The 16461-nt window shown below is 44.7% G+C and overlaps 1 protein-coding gene across 1 annotated transcript; it reads left to right on the forward strand.

Moving 5' to 3' along the window:
- The first annotated feature begins 4905 nt into the window (after window positions 1-4905).
- Window positions 4906-13659, forward strand: LOC128454675 (CYFIP-related Rac1 interactor B). The gene is made up of 11 exons (XM_053438153.1): window positions 4906-5055; window positions 7401-7474; window positions 7822-7943; window positions 8658-8763; window positions 9050-9186; window positions 9291-9368; window positions 10152-10268; window positions 11016-11095; window positions 11197-11323; window positions 11746-11816; window positions 12607-13659. The coding sequence occupies exons 2-11, from the start codon at window positions 7402-7404 to the stop codon at window positions 12674-12676; spliced, it is 981 nt and encodes a 326-aa protein (XP_053294128.1). The 5' UTR covers window positions 4906-5055; window position 7401; the 3' UTR covers window positions 12677-13659.
- Window positions 13660-16461: the final 2802 nt, after the last annotated feature.

A 16461-nucleotide genomic window follows, 5' to 3' on the forward strand; every position in this document is an offset into this window, starting at 1 on the left:
GAGTCCCCCCCCCCCCCCCCCCATCAGATTTAAGGTTGTGGTGCAGCAGCAGCTCTGAACTGCAGCTCACAGCTCGGCCTATAAATAACTCTGCAGCCATCTTATCTTCTGTCCTGTTGGTTCTTTTTGTCTCGCGCTGGGGAGGAGGACGAGGGGGAGGAGGAGGAGGGGGAGGAGGAGGAGTGTTGATCTGTAGAGAGGAACAAACGCTGGAGGGTGGAGGAGAATGAGCAGGTAGTGGGGGGGGGGGGGTTGTGAGTCATGTGACGCTGAGGTTATCACACTGGTCCCTGGAGGCGTCACGGTGGCCGACAGGTTTCTACACCGAGGTTGTTGAGAAGCTCAGTGACACGATGAACCCTGAACATGTGGAGAGACGTTAGCAGGAGGAGCAGCAGTGACACCAGGTGTGAGTCCTTCACCTTTGAAAATACACAACTGTCTGCGTGGAAAGATAAAGGATTATTGCCGTGGGCAGAGTAAAGATAAAACGTTCTTCTACATAAATATTCTAACTCTATTGTCGACACGACACAGAGAGCAGCGTCATTAATGTTGCATGTGTGTGATTTTGAAAAAGAATATTCTAAACTCCTAATTAAACGTAAACATTTCTCATCCACGAAGACAAAGTGCTGAAGCTCCACGAGAACGTTCTTTGTGAATTAAAAAGTTAAACGTTGAAGTTGAAGAACGTCCCTGTGATGAAACGTCAGCTGGACGTCTGCAGACAACAACCTTCTCTGATTCTGATGAGAAGATCAGAACCGCTGCAGTCCCCACACCAGAGGAACCTTTCAAAATAAAATACAAGAGAGGATTTCCTGTCACCAGCTCAAGCAGCTGCTCCACAGAACCTGGATCCTGAGTGAAACCCTGAGAGAAGAGTGGAGGATCCTCTCTGTCGTGGAACTGGAGGAACGACAGAGACAAACATCTGAAAGGAAAAATCAAAGTTAGGATCAAAACTCTGATGCGTTACTGCAAATCAGAGCCGAAACAGAATTAGTAAAACATTTCAGATAGTAATTAGATGATTTACATATTTAAAAAAAATGGAAAGTGGTGCCTGCGGCCTGAACCTGAGCTTCCTGTTTAAAAAGTTACTGGTGAAACAAACTCAGTCCCACTGGTCACTGTCCTGCAGGTCTAGACCCAGGCTGTCAGGTACACTTTGGTTTGGGACTGCGCCACCTACAGGTCGAACACACAAAACGAGCGTGAGTGCAAAGAAATCAAACACGTACGTATGTTTGTTCTTCATCTCATTTAACTTTGAATTGTTTGCACATGAAACAGATCCAGTAAAACAATTAAATATCAGTCAGCTGGTAAACATCTGGATCAAGGTCCTGGTGATTCTCTACACGGGGAAACAGGTTTTTCTCAGAGCTGCAGATTCAGAAAATCCACTTGGCTGGGCAACAATTCAAGGAGGTCAAAGGTCAGGAGGAGACGCACTGCTGCCATTTTCCTGTTACACTCATGTGGCGCCACCTAGAGGATACAAGTGGGACCTGCAGCTAAACCACTGACACTTGAAGATGAAAACGTTCTGCACCAAGAGACGTTTCTAAAGGATTCTCTTACAGCAGATAAAACATTTATGAAGCTCCTGATTGGCTTTTAATCATTCTGTGGTTTTTACTGCTTCATCTGTGGTTAAGCACTTTGTCATATAAAATGCTACATAAATAAAGTTTATTATTATATTCTATAAATACTAATGTTGCATCAATGTGTTAATATCTACAGCCATCCACTGTTTGTGTACACGCCTGTCTTTGTGTCGACCACATTCACTCCATCACACGCTCCCCGGGGTCATTTAGGCTGCGGCCTCTTGCCCAAGGACACTGGACTGGGAGACCTGGGAATTGACCCTCTGACCCACTCTACCTGCCGGCTGTGGCTGAGGGGTAGAGCGGTCGTCCTCCAGTCTTCCCCATCTGCATGCCAAATGTCCTAGGGCAAGATGCTGGATAGATTCTCTGTATGAATGTGTGTGTGAATGGGTGAATGTAAAGAGCTTTGAGTCATCAAGACTAGAAAAGCTATAAAAACACAAAACCATTTAAACTTGGTGAAGGTTGTTCAATGTTGCTCTGGATCTTGATTCTCTATCATTGTGAGATCGAACGTTATGCTATCATCTCTTTATGGAGGATTTAATTTTTCATTTGGACATGATGAAAGCTTCTGGTTGATCTTTTCTTACCGATGTTCTGTGCTGCTCGGATCTTCCTGAGTGTCACGGCCTCCCTGTTACACACACACACATTTCAACTGTTAGTGTATTCACAGGAGATCACTGCTACACACCTACGAACGAGAGCGTGGAGGCTGAGTCGGTCTGAAGAGGACGACCGACACACGGATCCCAGCTGCAGGCCTGAGGTTAACGCTCTCAGGCCTGTTGACGATATAAAGTAGTTACTGTGTGTTTGTGTGAAGTGTTTGTTCAAGTCACTTCTGATTCTTCACCCGGTCGTGCAGCGAGTTCACGACACGATGGGAACGTATCTGAGGTTTGATGCGTTTCTTGATTTGATGGTTTAAAGCTGGACCTGACACATGAAGGAGGTGTGTAAGAATACCAGTCCATTCATTGGGAGACAGAAACAACCATTATTCAAGAGAACAACTCGTAGAAAACCACACCCACACATCGTCTGTCAGATTGAACAACGAACTGGAATAAAGGAAGTGAAATTCTCTACCTCATAGTTCAAACTGTCTGAACCTGAGCAGATACGTCTCAGTAGAAAACCACAGCAGCTCTGAACAAACAGCATCGATTTCAAATAGAGAGCAGATCATAAAACACTGGAGCAACAGGAAGGAAACGAGTAACGATAGAATAAAGATCGTTGACCACAGGATCAGGAAATTACTTCAACTGTTTGGATTGAGATTATTTTCGCTCATTTTATTTATTTATTCTTAAGTTGTTATTTTACTTTCTGTATTTGGGGATGTGTTTTGAGAAAAATGAAGTCTGAACCCAGATGACGGACACGAAAACCTTCTGTTCAACTGGAAACAGCCAGAGGTCGCGACGCAGTCACAACACACACACACACACACTGCCACCTTGTGGACACAACTGCTCCTACACCGAACTGCTGATCCCAGCTCGTCTCAATATCTTCATCCTGAAACAAAGGATGAGATCACATGAGAGCAGAGGATTGGAATCGTGTCATTTCCGGTTTTCTGTCTGGAAAAGGGTCAAATAAACATCACAAAGGTCAGAGGCAGAAACTCTATTACATATTTTTAAGACTGTTGAATTCAGATCTTTTTAAGATGCTGTGGAAAACAAATGTTGATTTGTTCCAGTCCGACGACCAGCTCACACAATCAGGTGCGTGCAAGAGAGACGGCAAATGCAAGTTCCACACTTCTGCAGTGAGGCTGCGTGTGGAGTCGACTTCAGTGAACTTTGATCTGCAACATTAGCCTCACATTCATGTACGTGAGACAGGGCCCTGAGTTCACCTCCAAAATACAGACGTGTGGTTCTAGAGTCTGTGAGAGTAGAACCGGAGGAAGAACCTTCAGCTGCCAGGCTCCGCTCCAGTGGAACCAGCTCTGACTCTGGGTCTAAAAGTCATTGTGTGTTGATCAGTCAAATCCACTGAGAAGCAGACAAAGAACTAACAGCAGGACACATGGAGGATGCGTTGGCTCCACACAGGCTCCGCCCCTCGCCTCAATGTTCCTGATGTTTTCCTGTAGTTGTGAACGAGTCTGATCCTGAACATCTGCTGCTGCTTCTTCACACCAGAAACACTACACAACATGTCAAGACTCTATTTTCTGGAGTTGATGTCCGAAAACTAACTTTACTCAACAACTCAGCATCTCTGCAGCCTGAGCTTCTCATCCTGGTTGACCTTCTGTCTCTGCTCCTGTTTGGCCTTCTCTACACAGACCTGAGCTCACTGCGCCTCCTGCTGGGCTGAGAGGAGCAAACAAACACACCAGGTCCATATAAGAATTCATTTTGAAACTATAACAGGTTATATAATGTACCCACAAGGGGCATCAGTGCCTTCTCTCTCTTTCACTCTTGAGTCTGTAGCCGTCACAGAGTCGGTTGCACAACAGAGCGGCATTTGTGCATGTGCCCTCTCCCCCCCCCCCCCCCCCCCCCCCATCGCCATAGATTCACTGAATTCTGAGAAACTGCATAGAAAGTGAAACCAACATTTAACCAGTTCTTCTCTGATGCACAGTTTACTGGAACTCTGTTCACCAGATTCTGTGTAACCAACAAAAGTGTTTATATTTGGTTTCACGCTCAGTTACTTTTTGTTGCCTTATTCTACTTCTCTCACCTCATACTCAAAATATCTGTACAGTCAATATCTCCATTAACACCTCCTTAGGGTTAGGGTTAGGGTTAGGGTTAGGGTTAGGGTTAGGGTTACCTCCTTTAGTGTGAAGCCTTGTAGACGTCCTGCTGGCTGGACTTTCATCTCGCTGACTTGTTATTATTCTTATGCTCTTGTGTTGAGAACATGTCAGTGTCAAACTATGATTCTATATTTAAATAACTGCACATTCAAAATTATACCAACATACCAAGTATCTGAAAACTACCACAGTAACTCAGCTCCCTCAGTGAGCAGTGTCCATCCTGGACCCTGTCCTATGTCTAAATGTAGATCTTCTATGTGGTGATAATTGTGATATTAATGTGTGATCATATCACTGAGTTCATAACTCATCTGTCACCCTCTCTCTCTGAGTTCTGTCTTTTTATTCTCCCTGAGTCTTCTTCAGTTTGTCCTCATGTCTGTATTAATATAAATTATATTAAATTCTGGAGCTCAGGTTGCTTCCGTCGGCCGACCTACGTCACTCAGGTTACTGCTGCTGCCCGCTGATTGGCTGCTGGCTCAGCTCCTCGTGAGGAAATCACTCCTTTTATAGTGAACGAGCGCCGAGCGGCGGCTTCCGGGTTCAAACTCTCTCAGCATGTAGAGGAGGAGACACCTGGACCGACACACGGGACACACGCACGGTACCGATCCGGGATCAGTGCAGGTGAGGAGCGGGGCGGGGCGGGGCGGGGAGGGAGGGAGGGAGGGGGTGCTGGGGGCCGAGCAGGACCGGGACCCCGGACCCGGAGCCCGGACCCGGAGCCCGGACCCAGAGCCCGGACCTGGTCTGCGGGTGGATCCCGAACAGATCAGACATGTCAGGTCCTGCAGACTCACCAGGAACAAAAAACACACAACTGCTTTATCCTCAAGCTCAGTGTGTATCTGCTCTAACTAACTAACTAACTAACTAACTAACTAACTAACTAACTAACTAACTAACTGTTAATCTAAACACGAAAAGACTTGATTACAAGTTAAACATCCGCGTTACTTGAATGAAACGAGAGTAAAAGTTCATATGAGGAACAGGAGAGACGTGTGTCAGTGTGTGTCAGTGTGTGTGTGTGTGTGTGTAATAAAATATCCACTACAGTGGAAAGTACAACAAATAATAATAATGACGCTAAAGTTTATAATGATAATAATATTAATAATAATAATAATAATAATAATAATAATGATGGTGATGATGATGATCATAATAATAATAATAACTAGTTGAGATCAGAAGCATGTTCACAAAAAGGTTTTATTAATATTAAAAACAGGATAAATACTCATTCTCTGATTGTCTAGTATTTAAAGACTGTGAAGACATCGGCAGCTACTACAGTTCTTATCATAATAAACCATATTAACTATATGATATATGTATTAGGACTGATACCATTGTTGTTATTATAATATCATAATTATTTGACTTCTAAACCCTTATATTATTACCTTATTATACTCCTATGCTATTTTCTATCATCACAATATCTAAAATGACTGTTTTATCAATGGTTATATATTTACTATTACAGTAGTAGTGTAGTATAGACTAATATAGATAGTGCAGCATCTCTATGTTATATATTGAACGTATATCTACATTGCTGACCACTGGTTTAAATGTGTTGTTTATTTTGCCAGTTGTGTTTACATGCCTCATTCATGCATGATGTGATCACAGTGCGTCATTTGTTGTGTTTATAAGTTGTATGTTTTGTTTTACACTTTGACAAACGTGTCGTAAACTTTACATGAGGACGAATGAGGATGAAAATAAACCTGAAACTTGCAGAAACAGACGAGACGTTGAAAATATGAATCAAAATCACAAAACTCTAAAAACACGAGGTATGAATGTGAGTCATCACCGAGACGCTGTGTTTGTGTTGGTCTTGTGTTGTTGCGTTGTGTTATTGACTGCAGTAACGTTCGTCATGTCTGATGAATCTCGTGTTGTCGGAGGAAGATGAACGTAGAAACTCTCAGTGAGCGTCTCAGTCGAGTTCCTTCCTCTCTTTTTAAATTTAGCTCAAACTTTCAGCGACTTCATCACTTCCTCTTTTCACTGTTTGCAACCAGAAGACGAGCTCAGTGTGTTTGACTCCTGAGTGCACGGGGATCACTGATCACTGCCACCTGGGAGATCACTGGTGTTTTGTTGTGTTGGAGCTCGACTCACTTTAACTGGACAACCGAACGGATCAGTGTGTGTCTGTCACAAGCTGCTTGTGAAGCTGTGAGGTGCAGTTGTATGTTTTTAAGCAGAGATGCTTGCGTGCACAATACTGTTGGTGGTTAAAGTGTCATTATGGTGAAGAGACGTTTCAGAGATCAGATCTGTTTTCAAAAGACACACACACACAATCCTGAAGGAGTCTGATCGGACCTGAGGAAGGATTTGAAAAAGTCAAACCTGGAGAAGTGCAGCTGGGAAACTCTCAGACTTCTGATTGTCTGATGTTCTTGGGTGAAAATGATTGAAAGTCTTTGCAGTCAGTCCACGAGAGTCCAGCTCTGTACTGAGGTCACAGAAACACAGAGTAGAACAGATGGAGGCAGCTCCTCAGGACTTTAGCTTTTCTATGTTTCATTGAAGGACGTGTATGAGGTTCAGGACAGAAACAGTGAAACGCAGGTCAGGGTGAACAGAACGATGTTTGTGCTGAAGCAACAAGGATCCGACTCTTTAACACAAAGTTCTGTCTCTGGACCAATCACATGGAAGGAGCTTTGAAACAGTCGCTCTGCTGTCGCTCTAGAACGTGTGTGACGGGTCAGAGTCTGATCCTGAAGCTGACGACTCGCTGCTGCTCTAGAACCGTCCAAGTCCAGGTGAGAAGTGTGGTTCACTCTGAGAGGTGGCTCCGACCAGGGTGACCTCTGACCTCTGACTGGATGGTTGGAGACAGTTAGTGGGAGCAGGGACTGGTTTCTACCGGACCTGACCCTCGAGACAAACACACCCTCACCCTCCGTGTGGCTTCACTCACGTTTCCTCCTCTGTGTTGACAGCATGGGGAACCTGATCAAAGTGTTGACCAGAGACATCGACAACAATGGTGGAAACTTCTTCCTGGACTTTGAGAGTAAGACACACACACACACACACACACACACACACACACACACACACACACACACACACACGTTTGTGCTTCCATCTTAGTGAGGACACTCATTGACATAATACATTCCCTAACGAGCTGACCCCGACCCTAACCATCCAAACCACAGGCCCAGCTCTAACCTAAACCTACACACCCACCCACCCACACACACACACACACACACACAAAAACACAAGTGATAATATTTTACCTTCACAACAAAGTCAGAACTTGAAAGCACAGAACATCCAGAGTCCACGCCTCCTGCCTTGGAGAGCGACCGGTCTGCAGCTCACTGTGGACTCGAACCTGTGACTCTCTTTCAGATGCTCAGCCCTCACAGTCGGAGACCGCGGTGTGGGAGAAGGTGAACAAGGTGCTGATGGAGGCCCGGGTCATCCTGGAGGACCTGCAGGCGTACAGAGGAGCAGGGGAGGAGATACGACAGGTAACACAGACCGTTTGGTCCTAACAAGTCCAGGTCCAAACCCGATTAACACCCTGACCAGGGACAGTAAATAAAGATGGACGACACGTCTCTACGTCCTCCTGTTGTACAAAATGAATCTAAAACATCTCCGACACAAACGCTGCCATTTGGTGCAGATGACGTCATTAACAGTCAGAGTCTGTTCAGTAGAGATCCTAGAGAGGAGCAGTGGTCTCCAGGTCCCGCCCACACACACTCATGACCAATCAGGAGTCAGTGTCAGCTGTCAATCATCACGTCTCAGCCTGTTTTTATATCATCAAATAACTGATAAAACCAAACTGATCAGAAACAAGTGAACAAACATCAGAGAGAGAAGAACGACCTGAAGTGAGAGAAACGTCTTTAAACATTTATTTTTAACGTCTACTTTGATAGTTTAGTTTGGTCCATGTCCCATCTGCTAACATGGAGCAGGAGTTTATGAACTTTATTGCAGCCAGACACCAGGGGGCAAATTTTTTTTTATTGGGCTGTCATGTCGTCAATCTTTATTTAAAGGCTGTGCTCTTGACTGTGTGTGTGTGTGTGTGTGTGTGTGTGTGTGTGTGTGTGTGTGTGTGTGTGTGTGTGTGTGTGTGTGTGTGTGTGTGTGTGTGTGTGTGTGTGTGTGTGTGTGTGTGTGTGTGTGTGTGTGTGTGTGTTTTTGTGTGTGTGTGTGTGTGTGTGCAGGCCATCCAGAGTCCTGGTGTGGAGCGTGTGCAGGAGAAGGCGTGGTCAGCCGTGGTTCCTCTGGTCGCTAAACTGAAAAGCTTCTATGAGTTTTCCCAGAAGCTCGGTGAGAACCTGAACCCAGCGGTCCTACTGTGGTGATCAGTCCCTCACTCAGGATACAACAACATGTTCCCACCTCTCATAAGCTGCTCGCAGACACACACTGAGCTCTCTAGTGCCACCATCAGGACAGAGTTCAGGAAGTGGTGAATTTACACCATGATCTGCAGCTGCAGCCGTTTTTTCATTATATTTGTTAAGTCAGCTGAACTGTCCCCTCTAGAGAAATCAGCTGCTGTTGTCTTCATGTCTCTGCCACACGTTGAGTGGATTGTGTTTCCTTGTGTCAGAGTCCAGTTTGCAGTGTCTCCTGGACGTCCTCACCAGCTCGGGCTCCACTCCCACTCAACATCTGGAGCAGAAACAGGCTCTGGCTCGTCAGTTCGCTCACATCATGCACTTCACGCTGCGCTTCGACGAGCTCAAGGTCGGCCCCTGTGACCCCTGTGACCCCTGTGACCCCCACCCCCCACCTCATACCCCAGCTTCACACCCTCCAACATCCCACATCCTCTTCTGTCTCTGTTTCAGATGACCAACCCTGCCATCCAGAACGACTTCAGCTACTACCGCCGAACCATCAGCCGCATGCGGATCAACAACCTGTCGGTGAGACGCACACAAAGCTTCAGCTTCATCATCAGCGTTAGAAATAGATCAAGAGTGAAATCTTTAAAACTCTTAGCACAGCATATAACACTACCATCTCTCCTCAACCTCTCTTGGCTTTGTTTGGGGCCCCCCTACAGCCTTTTGCCTCTAGAGTTATACAGAATGTCCTTGCCTTTACCACCCTGTTAGCCAGACGCCTTATACTCTTTAAATGGAAACACCCTCAACCCCCATCTCACAGTAGGTGGGTTGAAGAAGTTTTACTGTTCATGAGTCTTGAAAAGCTTAGATTTTCCCTGAATGGTTCCTTAAATTCATTTGAAAAGACTTGGAGACCTCTCTTAAGTCATATTGAGTCTTTGACATCTCTGCGTTATGGTGATGACTGAGCCCCCCCCTCCCCCCCATTTATTTTATTTTTATAACAATTCACCCTTCCCCTTTAATTATTTATTTTATTTTATTTATTTATTTATTTATTTTTATATTATGTTGTTTTTTCGTGTTTATGGGTTTGTTATGGGTGCTGGGGATGGGAATGTGGGAGGGATAAAAAGATGGGAAAAAATGTAAGATGGAAGTATTCCCTGTTATATTGTTGTATCTCGTGAAACTACTTCCAATAAACAAAAATATATAAAAAAAAGAAATAGATCAAGAGTATCACCTTGAGGAAACAGATTTAAAAATGAAGTAGAATTAAAGATGCAGAATTTGTTCACGTTCGTCTGGATGTCGTATCTTATCTCCTTGACTGGGTTTCCATCGTAACTTTCTCAGGGCGACGCCAGTAACGAGGTCAACAACGAACTGGCCAATCGGATGTCTCTGTTTTACGCCTGCGCCACGCCCATGCTGAAGACGCTAAGTGACGCCACGTCAAAGTTCGTGTCAGATGTGAGTCATCGATTCATTTCTTTATGAAAAAACATTTTACCGTGAATGAATCGAAAAGTAGCCAAGAAACAAACAAAGAAACAAACAATGAACCAAATATTCATATGTAGGTGTAATGAACAGTTCGGCCTGTAGGTGTCAGCAGCGGGACTGGAGACTGTTGGTTCGGTGTAAACTAGCAGCAGGGGGCGCACTCTGAAATAAAAACTTCTAGATTACATTCCTTTGATAAACATCATCATTATTGTTAGTTTCTCTTTCATTTTATCTTTATGTCTATATGTATGTTTTTATGAAATGTTTATTCTGTTATATACATAATATTTATATTCTATTATTTTATTTTTTTATTTTTTGGATGTATAATTTGTCTTTATTTCACATTATTCTTTAAAATTCATGTTAGGCTATTTTATGTTTGTACTCACCTATGTTTTAGAAGAACATTTTGTAGTTTGTATTTATCGTCACTGGATGAATTGTAAATATATATTTTACACAAACTAAATAATGATGTTAGGTGTTAAATAAACATATGTAAGCATAAATGGGTTTGAATCATTTAGCATTAAAATTGGGAATAAATAAAATATTAAGATATTTAATTAAATAACATTTCTTACTCTGTAATGAATTTATGTTGTAAGTTACTGTATCTGGATGTAACTGTAGTTTCCTGTACTTCTACACACACTATTATGGTTTGTGAATATGAAATCTGACTGAAACTTTATTGTTCTGCTGCAGAATCCAGATGTTCCACTTGAAAACACGACAGACTGTCTGAGCACGATGGCCAGTGTCTGTAAAGTGATGCTGGAAACACCGTGAGTCTTGAACATGATCCTGAACGCATCACCAGCATCATCCCACAGCCTGACTCTTTGTGTGTGTGTGTGTGTCTGTGTGTCTGTGTGTGTGCGTGCAGGGAGTATCGCAGTCGTTTCACCAGCGAGGAGACGGTGTTGTTCTGCCTCCGTGTGATGGTCGGTGTCATCATCCTGTACGACCACGTTCACCCGGCCGGAGCCTTCGTTAAGACGGCCAACATAGACGTACGTTCACGAATCACACAGTAAACAAAGATCCGAAGGAGAAAATTATGTAACGCCCCCTGGTGGCTGGCTGCAGTATATCTCATAAACCTCCTCCATGTTACCAGATGGGACATGGAGCAAACTAATTGCTCAAAGTAGACGTTAAATAAATGTTTAAAGATGTTCTCTCATTTCAGCTCGTTCTTCTCTCTCTGATGTTTGTTCATGTTTCTGATCAGTTTGGTTTTTATTAGTTATTTGATGATATAAAAACAGGCTGAGACGTCAGTTGAGGCTGACTCCTGATTGGTCAAGAGTGTGTGTGGGCGGGGCCTGGAGACCACTGCTCCGCTCTGTGATCACACTGAACAGACTCGGCCTTAACCTGTCCTGTGATTTCTTTTAACTTGTGTTTCCTCTGTCTCGGCGCCGATGTTCAGATGAAAGGCAGCATCAGAGTGTTGAAGGAGCAGCCGCCCAGCAGCGTGGAGGGATTACTCAACGCTCTCAGGTCTGTGACACAAAAGAGACACACAATCATATCTGTAGGTAATGTCGAGCGTCTGAGGCGGCCAACAGATTTAATACGGTTTGGTCTTAAAGAGACGTTTTACAATAAGAACGACCTCCGTCCAGATGAGTGTTTTTGCTCCATCTCCGAATGAAACTCCGTCCACACTTGAAAACACATGTCACATGACCATTCACCTCCACTGGTCATGTGATGTAAACAGGAAGTAGAGAGTCTCTGCTTATGGATGCTTAGTAACAGAAACTCCTGTGAAGGAGGAGCAGTGATGGTGACGAGTCAGAGCAGGGATTTGTGTTATAGAATAGAATCCTGTAATTATCATTTCACAGTGTACCAGCAGATTGAGCAGCAATCCTTCAGGTGCATCGTATAAATAGAGAAATGTTTAAAGAAAACGAAAAAGGAGCGACGACGAGGTGGACCCGTTACTGACAGGAAGTGTTAGCGACAGGAAGTGTTAGCGACAGGAAGTGTTAGCAACGCTTTGTGTTCACAGCTTGAAGTCGAGTCATGTGACTGATGAGAACCAATCAGGAAGAGGAAGTCTGCGTCATCGTTTACTAAAGTCTCAGTTTCTGTTCAGACTCAAACACAAACTCAGAGTTTTCAAACTAAGACGTCAGTTACTGCACAAGTCTTTGATCTAGAGGCCGGTGAAGTGCAGCAGGCGTGAACATAGAAACAGTGATGGGTTTTCAAACTAAAAGGAGTCAGTGTGGGGGGGGGGCCTTTGGAGACGGACTTTCATCAGCCATCTTTCCTCCTGCAGGTACACGACCAAGCATCTGAATGACGAGACTACCTCCAAGCAAATCAGAAACATGTTGCAGCCAAACTGACTCAACTCCAGAGTTTTGGTCCGAATTTCAAAAGAACTACTGAACAAACCTTTTTCTAAAGTTTGTCTGTTTAACCTCATTTGATTTTACTCTCAGTTATATAAAAAACGGCTGCATCCCATCAGATTTACAACAAATACAATGTGTTCACCGGAAATGTTTATTAAAACTGTCATTAGTGCAGTGGATGTTTTTTCTTTGTTCAGTTTACAGTGAACTGATCGTTCGTTCCAAAACGCACGTTTTCTGCCTCTTGTGGCCAAAATTAGTATTACAAAGACAAACACTGACAAAAATGCAGTACGTGAAAACATTTATTTCCTCCAAATGTTTTCCTCAAAACATTTTGTTGTCGACTCGTTGTTTCTCCTGAGGTGACGTCGACTTGGCGTTAGCAGATATGTTTTCACGTGTTGTTTGTTTGAACCCAGAAGCTTCTGTTTTAGTCTTGCATTGTTTCATTTATGAATCTAACACAAAAATCGATGTGCGGCTTGTTTTTTGTCTCAAGTCAGAATCGGACTCAGTTTTCAGTTCAGTGAATGTGTCAGAACTTTCCATAGAAACTTTCAGTTTTGAAGAATGTCTTCATTATCATGTAAACAAACATCTGTAAACAAACTTCTGTAAACAAACTTCTGTAAACAAAAGTAAAACACAGTCGAACTCACTGTAACCACGGCAACATTTTACTTCCTGTTTCTGTCAAAGTTTCTGTGACATTTTCCAAAATACAATCTTTTATTTGTTGTGTTAGTTGTTTGTTGGGAGCGTAGTAAACATGCTTACGGGAACAGGTGAGTTAGCGAACAGAAGGAGAACCACTGTGACGACGCGGTACTGAACGAGGGAAGCCTCAGACTGATGTGATGACTTCTGACTGGAACCTTTCACAAACTCTTTTATTTTGCCCTGTGTGTTGCCGCTGCCATTTTGAATGACGTTTGCGTGTCAGCGAAATAAAGTCGCGATTTTTAAGAAAAGCCTTTGTTTGTTTGTTCTGGAATCAAAAGAAGTTGTTCTGAGTTTTCCTTGTTCCACTCGATGTTATACAACCTGTCCATGAAGTGTGGAGACACTAGAGGGCAGCAAAGGACAAGGACAAGTTATAACCGCCTGCAACTAACTGATGACGTTTAACTACTATGACACTTTATAATTATAATGATACAATGATAATAAACTACAACAACGATATGATGATAACTATGTGAACTGATTTAACTCACGTCGTGTTCTGAGACACGTTCAGGTTCCTTTGTTTAATCTTTAATCTAAACATCGTAAACGAGTGAATTTGAGATTAAGATGCATTTATTAGTCCCAACACATGCACAGACACACTCATGCAGTTTTAGGAAATGTAATCTCTGCTTTTATCCCATCTGGTGCAGGACACACAGAGCAGTGAGCAGCCATGTACGGCGCCCGGGGATCAGATGTTGGGGGAGTAAGGTGCCTTGCTCAGGGGCACTAGACAGGGTAGGGAGAATCCTCTTGGATTTTTTGACAGATCAATCCAGGTTCGTCTTTTATTTTTTGTCCGTGGAGTCGAACAAGAGACGAACCAGAGACCTTCTCTGCCACTAGTCCACCACCTCTCCCCTTTGACTTTGAAGATGAAATATAAACATTTATAAATATAAACACACTCATACACATGAAGCTCCATCTTGTTTTCAGCAGCAGACATTTGAAGCTTCACCAGAGCAGCGTGTCAGAGACTGAAGTTTCATAACGTTCCCCTCATGATCGTTTCACTGCTGAACTCAGTTTATTATTTTAGTTTCCTCTTTACACCCCCCCCCCAGTCGACAGCTTCAGCTGAAGCAGCTTCCTCCTCCTCTGGGGGCCGCAGGGGCTGATGGGAGGTTCCAGGACCTGATCTCACAGCTCGTCCTCGTTAGAGAACCACTTCTCCTCAGGTCCACCCGAGGAACCCCCCCCCCCCCCCCACAACATGCTTCTCCTCCCAGCGGCTGCTCTGTGCTGCCTGTGTTCAGGTGAGTGTTTCCAGCCAATCAGGGGCTCACAAGCTCCACCTCACCTCCACACTCACCTCCGTCCATCTGTCTGTCCACAGCACTGGTTGCCACAGCAGCAGAGCTGACTCAGGACCAGTTGTCTTTGACCGCGACAATTGGTGGAGAGGCCTCGTTCAGCTGTGGAGGAACTGATCCGTGTCGCTGGATAATCTGGTTTCAGAAGGAAGACAAAGGAACGTTCAAACAGATTCTTGTTCTTACTAGAGGTGGTAATGTTGATAAGGAGTTCAATCATCTTCAGAAAGACGACTTCACAGCTAAGAGACAACAGAACAGCTGTGAGTTGAAGATAAAGAAAGTTAAACCCTCTCATGCTGCCACGTACTACTGCGCCTGTTCGGACTATGACGAACCCACAGTGATACATGATGTGGGCAGCCTGAACAAAAACCAGTATGAGGAGCAGTGGGAGAGAGAAGTAAACCACAGCGTCACATGTCTCCCCTCTACCCGACAGCTGCTCTCCACCTTCTGTTCTAAAGACTCGTACGTTCAGCGGCGTGGGCTGTAGCCGTCTCTCATAATCACTCACCGATTTGTTTTAAGTTTTCCTCTTTCTACGAGGAATTCCTCAAAGTTTTTGATCACCCTCTGTGCAGCAAGGAGGCCAGTAGCCGGCTCCTGTCTCTTCGCCAGGGTGAAAACTCTGTGGCTAAGCACTCCGTCGACTTCCGCATTTTAGCTATTGAGAGCGGGTGGGACGAGAGAGCACTGCAGGGTTTTTTCTCCGGGGATTGAGGGACGAGTTGAGAGATGAATTAGCCGCTCTTGATGAGACCACCTCGTTACACAAGTTAATTTCTTTGTCAATTCGTTTAGATTCTCGTCTTCACGAATGGTGCAGGGAGAGATCCGGGAGGGTTGTCCGTGATTCGGACAATGAGCCCTCTCCAGCTCTACCTCCTGGATTGGGAGGGGTATGGGCCGGAGGAGAGACAGTGGATTTCCCTTTCAATTATCTTGGACCCGGGTCGGCCGCCAGGTGGCGTCCCCTGAGGGGGGGGGGGGGGGGGTACTGTGAGGATGTGTTTTGGTGTGGTGTTGTTTGTGTTGTGTGTCCTCCTTCCCTTCTGTTTTCTCCCTGTGTGTTGTGTGTGACAGCGGGGCGTGGCTGCAGCAGGACGAGGCACACCTGCTCCCAATCCATCTAATCATCCCCTCCATCAAAGTCTGGTCTACTAAAACACTTCAGTGCCAGATTATTCCGTCTACTATGGTAGCTGTTGCGCTGCAGAACTCTCCACCCTTGTGTTTGGATGTCTTCTAACCTTTGTGCTTTTCTTCAACCCAGAACCTTTGTGTGCCTCATGGCCCGGCTCCTCATCCTCTTCTCTACCAGGATCGCCAAGCCAGCCAGCACCCTGCCGCTCCAGCCTTCATCTACCTCGCTTACAAATAAACTCTGTTCATTTACCTCCAACAACTCGTCCGTTTCTGCTTTGGGGTCCAAACCTTCACTCAACCTTAACAGTCAGAGGACAACACCTGCTCCTCAGGACTCAGCTGAGGAGCTCTCAGGTGGACTCAGCCGTCCACCTCTAAAGGACAAGGAACGTTCATCTGAATACAACTGTGTCCACATGCTGTCCATGGAGGACAGATGGTCTGAACCAGGAGTAAGAGAAGCCGTCTACGTCAAACTAGAGAAGCAGTCTCTGAACAGGAGGTCGAAGGGGAATCGACTCCCCACTGTGCACATGGAGACATTTTGCTGGACACTTGGTGTCAATGACTCAGTGT

Source organism: Pleuronectes platessa, chromosome 13 (genome assembly GCF_947347685.1).
Source record: "Pleuronectes platessa chromosome 13, fPlePla1.1, whole genome shotgun sequence".
In the NCBI taxonomy this organism is placed as follows: Eukaryota; Metazoa; Chordata; class Actinopteri; order Pleuronectiformes; family Pleuronectidae; genus Pleuronectes; species Pleuronectes platessa.